Genomic DNA, 9,346 nt, shown 5'->3' on the forward strand with positions numbered 1-9,346 from the left:
GATTAATGCCTGGAAGGGTCCCTCCCCACTCCTCGCCCAGGGGCGTGGGTTTGCTTGTGTTTTCCCAGATGATGCAGCACAACCAATCTGGATCCCAGGAAGGGCAATCCGGCCCGCCACCAGCAACCACGCGTCTAACGAGACGAGAATGCCGTCGTCTCCGCAACCTGGTGCACCAGATGACAACAGTACACCTGGGCCTAGACCCCAGTCCAAGTGAACCCCCTTTTTCCACAGCCCTCCAGCCACACCTCAGCTCCAACCAGCCGCACCTCAGTTGCAAACAACGCATCGCCAACCCCACCACCCCAACCTTTCCTACCCCCCTCTCGTTACTCCTCTCCCCTCCTCGGACTTATCCAAGCAGCCTTCACCTCGGTAAATTTCTCCAGCCCTAATCTTACCTCTTCTTGTTGGCTTTGCCTCTCCACCTCCTTCCCCCTATATAAGCCAATTGCCTCCATCCTCTCCTTTTCAGAAAACACAGAGAACAGCCCTTCGGAATGCGATTGGAATACCTCTGCCGTCCCTCTAACTTTTCATTCAGTCTCCTTTACAGGAAAGTGCATCCGTCCTCGCTCAAGTAACTCTCCCAGCCTCACAGCTTGTGCCAGCTACTCCTCTCTCAGCAGCTCTGCCAAGTTTCTTATTCCCCACAACTCCTCCCAATGGCTGTGCTCCTCTACAGGACTTACCCCCTGCCTTAACGTGCAAACCCTCAATACAACTAATGAAACTTGCCTCCTAATTGTCCTTATCCCTAGGGTCTTATACCACAGCGAGGAAGACTTCTTCCTCCGCCTGGAAAGAACTGCAGATCCCGTCCTTCTGCAAAAGCGAGAGCCCATCACCGCCCTCACAATTGCCTCCCTCCTAGGTCTTGCAGGCGCTGGCACCGGAATCGCTGCATTAGCCAGTCAAAGCTCCGCCCTAACTCACCTCCGGGCGGCTGTTGACGAGGACATTCGTCACCTACAAGACGCTATTTCCCATCTTAAAAATTCTGTCAATTCCCTCTCTGAGGTAGTGCTCCAAAACCGCAGAGGTCTCGACCTTCTCCTCCTCAAAGAAGGAGGCCTCTGCGCCGCCCTAGGAGAAGAGTGTTGTGTTTATGCCAATTCCACAGGTCTCGCCAAAGACAGCCTAAAAAAGGTCCGAGAGGGACTGGAGCAACGTAGAAGAGACCGTGAAGCCACCAGCTATTGGTCCCACATCTTTACTCCCCTCCTTCCTTACCTTCTCCCTCTCCTCGGCCCCCTACTAATGATTATTCTAGCTCTCACTTTAGGACCCTGCATTATCCGCAGAATTGTCCAGCTTGTAAGGAAACAAACGGATGCTATTTTTTCCTCGTTCGTGCAAGTCCAGTACCAGCGACTCGCCACCTCTGACGCTCCCTACTCCAAGATGACAACCAACCCTCTGCAACCTCACCGCCACCGGTCAACCCGCCGACCGCGAGGCCCTTCTCAATCGCCTGAACCTCGTACCAACCTCGAGCTCCAGTTAAACCTCCCACCTTCGCCCATCCCGCTAGCAGCAAGGCCCTTGTCGAGCGCCCGGGCGCCACACCAACGCTGAGCTCCAGCCTTGCTGAACCACCGTCAACCCTTTTTCCCCTCCCCAACCTTCCCCTTCCCTCATCCTTTAGCGGACCTCTCCGGTAAGCTTCTTCCTTTAATTAGAAAAAAAGGGGGAAATGCGGGACACTGATTACGTGCTTCGACTTGGCGGGCCTGGGCCAGGGGATCGGCCACCCCTGGGGAGGGTAGTGGGTACGGGTGAACAGCGCCCTTCACAGCCCCCCGGGCCTGGGAAAGTGAGGCCGGAGGCAGGCCCCATTTCCTCACCCAAAATACCACTGTTAGGAGAGGCTTGCCGGAGGGAACCGCCTTTTCCCCACCCCCTTATCTTGCCCGGACACTCCCCGTTGCCAGTGCAACTCCCATCACCACCAGTGTGCATACATTGTTGCCAGACACCGTTGCCAGAGCAACTCCCGCCCCTTTTCAAACAACCTCCGTGCTCTCTTAGAACCAATCCTAACCTCCGCACCCTCTCAGAACCAATCCTAGCCTTTATCCCCTCAGTATTGACTTGTAACAAACCCCGCCCTCTATGCCAGCCTATATAACCTGTGCTCACCCCTAATAAACTCTCTTGGCTTCTTCACCCTCAAAGAACCGTGTCCTGCCTGTTCCTTCTCGCCGCCCTCCACACCTTGCACGCCTCTGCCGGGGACCGGGCCCAGTCCCCCGCCTCGCCTTCGCCTCCGGAAAAGAGCCCCCGCCGCCGGTACCCTCCGAGCAACGCCGAGAGCTGAGGGTTCAGCAACCGGCCGCCCCCCCCCCCCAGACAAATCAACTGCGACCGCAGAGAAGGAAAATAGCTGTTAGTCGCAATGCAAGCCAGAAAACACTGGAGCAACATATTTAAGAACTGAAATAATAAAAAAAAATCTTACCCTAGAATGTTATATTCAATGAAAATATATTTTTGTAGAGAAGGAAAACACTCTTTTATGGATAAAGAAGTTAAGGTCATTAATCACTAGAAGACTTACACTACAAGGTATTTTAAAGGAAGTTCTTCAGAGAGAAGAATCTGGTATCAGACGGAAATTTGCTACTACACAAATAAATGAAGAGTAAGAGGTTTGGTAAAAATAGGGGTAAATGTAAAACAATATAAAAAGATATTTTTCTTGGTTTTTATCTTTTAAAAGAGAATAGACTGTTTAAAACAAATTATGCATTGTGAGCTTAATACATACATAGAAATAAAATGATGACATCAGTAGAACAAAGGCTGGGAAAGGAGAAATGGAATTATATTGTAGTAAAGTTTTTTCCCCAAACTGATCATTTTATTTAAAAATTAGCAAACAATACTGTAAAAACATTGATATGTAAATTCCTAAAATGCTGCATCTTAGATTTAGTTGGTAAAGACCAAATTAAGCTATAAGTGTGAGTTTAGTCTTCCATGTAGAAACCAGGTATTAACTGTAAAAAAAAAATAGAAAAATAAGAAAAAGAAAAAAGAAGCTTCCTTTTGTCTGAAAATACCAGTTTAAGTAGAAGGTTGTAAAAATGCATAGATCTTTAATAAAAGAATTGGCTGTACAACGGTACTCCCCTTTCACAGTATTCCTTTTTACTTCATATGCAAGTTATTGGTTATGCTGTGTGATTTAACTGTTACAGCACTAAAAGGCAACTATTTAGGGAAGAGGCAGAAAAAGGAAAAGGGAATGTATGTAAGGTAATTTTTCTTTCAGGTACAGTAAGCATAATAGTGTTTTAGGAAGACAAGATAAAAATTACTCAAGGGTAGCTTGGTTCTCACTGAGTAAAAACAATGGACTAAATACTGAGCTCCCCTCTGTATATTTAATAATCAATGCCTTGGTCCCCATATTGATAATCTCTGGTGTAGTCATCTTGCTACTCGCCATGATATTCATCGGGGTATTCTGCCTGATAATTGCTATCACTGATTTCTGACCCGTTCTTTCCTGTACCTTGGCTTCCATTGTGAATGATGGGTTCTGTTGGAACAGCACAGTATTTGGGATCATATACTTGCTGCCCAAGCCCGTACACACTCATTCCTTTCTGGGAAGCAACTTTGTTGGTACCCATCTGTAGAGAAATTGTCGAGTTGTCCACAGGTTGTAGTGTCAGCTTCTGATGGTAGATGTCTCTTCTGGTACCTGGTGCTAACATTCCTGCCCATCTGGCTCCTTTGTTTGTGCCTATCTGCAGACTAATCGTGGTATAGTAAAAAGTTTTGTCAGTTTGCATTTTGGGATCATAGAGATGACTCCTAGTTCCATAGGCTGTCATACCTGCCTGGCTGGCACATTTGTTGGTTCCCATCTGCAAGCCAGTTACACTTTCACCAGCTTTTAATTTTCTTTCATCAAAACATCTTGTTTGTTTTCCTGTGTACTTAACACCAATGTCAATGGTTGTATGGCATCTTTTCATCTTAGCCAGACCTGCTAGACTCAACAGCGTAGTCTGAACTTGGGTCATGTTTCCATTCTTAAAAAGATCATTTGCTTCGAATATGTCATGTGGCTTCATACCATAAGCCTGAATACCTTTAATAAAGTTGCCAATATTCTCCAACTGAGGCCAGTTTAAGAAGGACTCCTTGACCTTCTTCACTGAAGCTGGCTGTAGTTTGTTTATGAGTTCGCAGAAGAAGATGCCATCTTTCAAGTCCAGCTGGAAATTGGTGGCAATGTTCATGCCTGTCCCCTCTTCTATCCAACTGTGAAGATATTCTTCTGCCTGATGATCATACTTTGAAGCAATCTTGTTCTTGACCTCAGTTGAGAGTCCGTAGGAAGGGCCCTTGTTGAAGTGGGTCATGGTGGTTCTGACAGCAGGAGGAGGTTGCGCTGGGCTCTGGAAGTCTCTTGCACTCGGCATCCTTGCTCCTGGCCTGGAAGAGTCTCTAGTAAGGTTTTTATACTACAAATGAATTGGTATAAAATTATTTGAAGCTAGACAGTGATAAATTAAAGTTACAGTCTATCAATTCTAGTATTATTAAAAATACAACAGAGAGGCATGGCTAATACACAAACAAGATAAAATGGAATCATAAAATGCAATCATGAAATGGGATCATGGAAACAAAAATCCAAAGATGTCAGAAATAAAGGTCAAAGAATGTAGAGAAACAATAAAAAACAGCCAGCTGTTAATATAAATCCCATCAGATCAATAATCATTTTAAAGATAGATGAAGTAAATACCCAATTTAAAAGGTAGCTATGGTCAGTCTAGATGAACTCAGAACCTACAAACAAGAAACTCACTTTAAATAAACTGATTCAATTATGTTAAATGTAGTAGGATGGAAAAAGATATACCATGCTAACAATAATAAAAAGAAATATGATGAGATTATATTAATAATCAGACAAAATATATTTCACAGCAAAGAATTTTACAGGAGTTAAAGAGTGCCATTACATTATCATAAAGGTATCAACTCATTAGGAAAAAACATTTATGCATATATTAACAGAGCTTCAAAATGCATGCAGTAAAAACTGCAAGATACAAACACATAAAAAAATAAATCCACAATTATAGTCAGAGATTGTAATGCACTTTTCTCAAAATTAATAGAAAAAAATAGACAGGAAGTGATTAAGGTATTAGAGCAGAGATCAGTAATGTTTTTTTTTCCCTATGAAGAAGCAGATAGTAAATATGTTAGGTTTTGTGGGTCATACCATCTTTTTAACAACTACTCAACTCTGCCTTCATAGCGAGAAAGTAACCATTGAAAATACACAAATGAATAGACATCTCTGTGTTAAAATTAGAATCCCAAGCTAAGATAACAATACGTTATTTGGAAAAATCAAAATAAAATAATTCTTAATTATCTGAAAAATACAATTTATGAAAGCTAATGTAAAAAAAAAATGTAAGAGGATCTTTTTCTCAATAAAGAAGCAATAGAGATCTATAAAAATTAGAGAGACCAAACATGGTAATGAACTGTAACCTCTTTTTACATTATTCTCTTTAGATAATCTCATCTAGGCCTAAGACTTTAAATGCTATTTGTAGACTCGTGATCCCCAAATTACATCTCCAGTGTTAGACTCTGTTTTGAATTCCAAACTCCACTTCACTACTTGATATTCACTTTTGAATCTTTCACTGCCAAACCTGACATCACCAAATGAAAATCTGAGATGTATAGAAGTCCGAGACAAAAGCAATTCTGGATTTATAACCATAAGTTTAAGTTCAAACTCCGACCATTAGGGGGTTAGAGATAGTTATGTTTGGGTTAAAATGGTATTCGAAGACAGAAATTTTTGTACTTGTCTAAGAGGGCACCTGGGGAAGGCAGAAACAGATGGCCAATGGACTCATTCAGATTTGGGTGATTCCTATGATATTTGTAAATTTTTTCTATATACTAGCATTAAATAATTTTACATACAATGACCTCAACCTTTAGTTTTTGTTGTTTATTATATGTACTTTGTAAAATATTCCAAAATTATGAGTGTGCCTCTTGATTTTTATGAATTAAATTTGACTGTGTAACTACTACTCAAAGAAAAATATACAGTATTATTAAGAATATAGTCCACAAATCCTATCCTAGATATTACCCCCGAATGTAGGTACTCTTCTGACTTCTAGCCCTATACATATTTTTACATTAATGGCATCATAGAACATGTACTCCTTTGTGTCTGCCTTTTTTTACCTCAGCAATATGCCTATTTGATCCACTCATTTGATTATACATGTGTGTGTTTGTGTGTGGTTTGTTCTTTGTAACTGTTAAGTAATATTTTTATGCTTTCTACTATTGAAGGACAGAGAGTTATTTATAATTTTGCTTAAGATCAACTAATGTGTTGTGAATATAATGTATATGTCTTTTATTGCAAATACGTATGAGTTTCTTTGGGTGTGTATCAAGAAATGGATTTAATGAGACCTAAAATATACATGTGTTCAGTTAGCACAAAAAAATAATTTTCAAAGGTGAAATTTCCAATTTATATTACTAATTTATACTTCCATTAACATAGACACACATGAATTTTAATTCATGTTACTTTGAGCCAAGTTACAGATACCAACCAAATTACATATACCTACCAAATTCTGATTGTCGATACTAAAGCCTTAATAAATCCATTATTCTTTATATATTTTTAAAACTCTTAAACACTTTTAAACTTTTCAGCTATAATCAATAATAGTTCTTAATTTTCTCTTATTCTACCTGTATTTTATGTATAAAACGGAATTTGGAAAGTGTATTAATTGGCACTTAATATTGCTTTATAATAAACTGCCACAAAAAAAAAAAAAAAAAAAAAAAAAAAGATCGTTAATTAGCTCCCAAGTCTGCAGGTTGGCTGGCAGTTTGTTGCTGTAGGCGGTGTTTGGCTGGATGTCTCTGCTGCTCTTAACTCCAAGTGAAGCTGGGGCTTACTGCTTCTAGATTGAGCTCTACTCAAGTGTCTCTCATCCTCCTCCTGGGACCACTGGGTTGGCCAAGCATGAACTTTCATCCTAACTGCAGAAGCACAAGCAAACAAACGGAAATCTACCCAAACTTTCTAAGCCTCTGCTTACAATATAAATGTGGACATCCCATGAGCCAAACTAGTTCTGGAATCTGAGTGAGAAGACACTGAAAAGTTATGTGACAAAGGGTATAAAGTTTATTCCTATTCCTAGGGGAAAAGGGGCAAGTTGGAATATTAATGTAGCTCAAAACTCAAAGTGTAAATTGGTATTTTTTACTATTTAAATGCTCATATGCATTATTTACATGGTATTTTTTTCTAACCCTTTTTTTCCTTTGGTGAGGGAAGGGAAAACTCCACTATAAACACACTAAAGTCACCAGACATATTAAGTGGCTATGCTGTTTTCATATCCATAATAACTTGTGCAGAATCTGAAAAAAAGCTATGACACTTAGATACAAATATTTGAATTGCCTATCATGTTTTATTTAAGAAGTGAAGGTGCATTACACAAGATTTTTGAACTGACAATTCATTTTAACAGTTTTCAGCTGTATGTTCAAATATGTACCCCCAATGGTGTTTCCCTTGGGACTGGTGTTACAATGATGAGACTAAGAGCTGTCTTTTAAGAAATATTTCTGACAGACAGTATCTTGATTAAGATGAGCTTTAATTAAGATAAATGAGGTTGCTTAGTCATCTGTTTGGCATGATGAGTCCTGAAGCTTCAGAATAATGTCAAAAGTAATGAAAAATTTCCATTTTCTTATTGAAAACACAAATTAGATTTAGAATGGATAGCTTGTCCACCTGTTCTATAACCATGCACCTATTAGAAAGCACTGATGCTGCAATTTCATTATAGTGATCTCTCAATAGAATAGACTGTGCTGACTACTAAACATCATCCAAGGATGCCAGTCAGCAATTTTTTTAAAAAGTATTTTTAAACAAGGTTAAACCAAATTGGTGCTGACAAATTCTTCACATATTTGAGAAAGCTATCATCTAATTTTTTTGGATTAATGCCTTTGAATTCTCCAAAAAAATTACACAGTACATAAAACTTTGATATTCATCATCATTATTAATTGACTGAAGTGACTTTTCTTAGTAAACTGTGTTAGTTTTCCGTTGCTATGTAACAAATTACCACAAATTTATTGTCCTGAAACAACAATTTATTATCTCAGCATTTCGATGGGTCAGGATCCCAGGTGTAGATTAACTGGATACTCTGCTCGTGACACCTCTAAGCTGAAATCCCTATGTCATCTTGGGCTGCTATCTCATGTGGGACTCTGGGTCCTCTTCCCAGTTCATTTAGGTTGTTGGCAGAGTTGCACTTCTTGCAGCAATTGGACTGATGTGTCTGTTTTCTCAAAGACTGTAGTTTATGATTGCTCTCAGCTCCTAGAGTATCATCCCATAAAGTCACTATTGTATCTGTGAAAGAAACAGTGAACCTATGATTTCAACCTCCAAAGATGAAAATCACAAATTAAAAAATTTGGAACTGGTTTTTAGAGAATTTAGATTTTAACATGTACCTTATGGCAGGATCTACTGTTGTAATGCTAGATAATTTGGCAATATGTCCCTTAAATTATAGGTGATACTTTTTCTTGAATGTTTTCAAATCCTAGGATCATTGGAGTACTTTTCATAGTTGTCCTGGAGCTGTAGGAGAAACGGTGAGGGTAGAGAACTAATAAAGGAGAAAATCTTGGCGTTCTGCTGACTGAAGGGACCCAAGCTCTGCTATCAAAGGTAAATCCTGGAGGTGACAAAATTTCGGTGGGGAAAGCACATAGAAAACCCAGATTCAAATAATCTTGCAGGGATGCAGAGAAACTCCTGAATCTGAAGAAGTCTTTTTAGAACTCTTTACCGACAGATAAATAATTAGAAGGGTGGCTTATCATCACTTTGGTGTTAAATAAGGTCTGGAGCAATTTGCACAAATCTGGGAGAGAGGAAACCTCAAGGATGATTGGGGTTAATGTGAATGGCAATTGGATAAAATTTAGTTAATCTAACTAAATTACAGGAAAGTTATGTTATTTTCATCCATGAGATTGTGGATTTAAATTCACAACCATTTGTGTATTTAAATATAATATTTTTCAGTGTCTTCTCTGAAACTGTTTGTGAAATAGTATTAGGAAAACTCCTCTTCCTATCCTCTCTGCCATTTTTTTCCTCTTAAAATGGCAAATTCTTTTATGGTATCACTTTAGCCACGTCAACTTAGCTTTAGTCAAAATTCAAGAAACTGTTACTTTGAGGGTCAAGAAAAGAAACAAT

General features: G+C 39.7%; 1 protein-coding gene across 2 annotated transcripts; it reads right to left on the reverse strand.

Annotated features, from left to right (window-relative positions):
* Positions 1 to 3,446: 3,446 nt before the first annotated feature.
* LOC119528905 (calponin-3-like) lies at positions 3,447 to 4,382 on the reverse strand. 2 transcript variants are annotated; one of them, XM_037829102.1, is made up of 2 exons: positions 4,138 to 4,382; positions 3,447 to 4,011 (listed from the first exon to the last, which is right to left on the reverse strand). In XM_037829102.1, the coding sequence occupies exons 1-2, from the start codon at positions 4,380 to 4,382 to the stop codon at positions 3,447 to 3,449; spliced, it is 810 nt and encodes a 269-aa protein (XP_037685030.1). The 2 variants fall into 2 exon arrangements, with proteins under 2 accessions (XP_037685030.1, XP_037685029.1); XM_037829101.1 differs by having other exon boundaries at positions 3,447 to 4,382.
* Positions 4,383 to 9,346: the final 4,964 nt, after the last annotated feature.

This window comes from Choloepus didactylus, chromosome 3 (genome assembly GCF_015220235.1).
Source record: "Choloepus didactylus isolate mChoDid1 chromosome 3, mChoDid1.pri, whole genome shotgun sequence".
NCBI classification, from domain to species: domain Eukaryota; kingdom Metazoa; phylum Chordata; class Mammalia; order Pilosa; family Megalonychidae; genus Choloepus; species Choloepus didactylus.

What these genes read in the sequence shown, in the direction of transcription:
- LOC119528905 (XM_037829101.1), bottom strand. Translation starts at nt 4,382, where the DNA reads ATGACCCACTTCAACAAGGGCCCTTCCTACGGACTCTCAACTGAGGTC.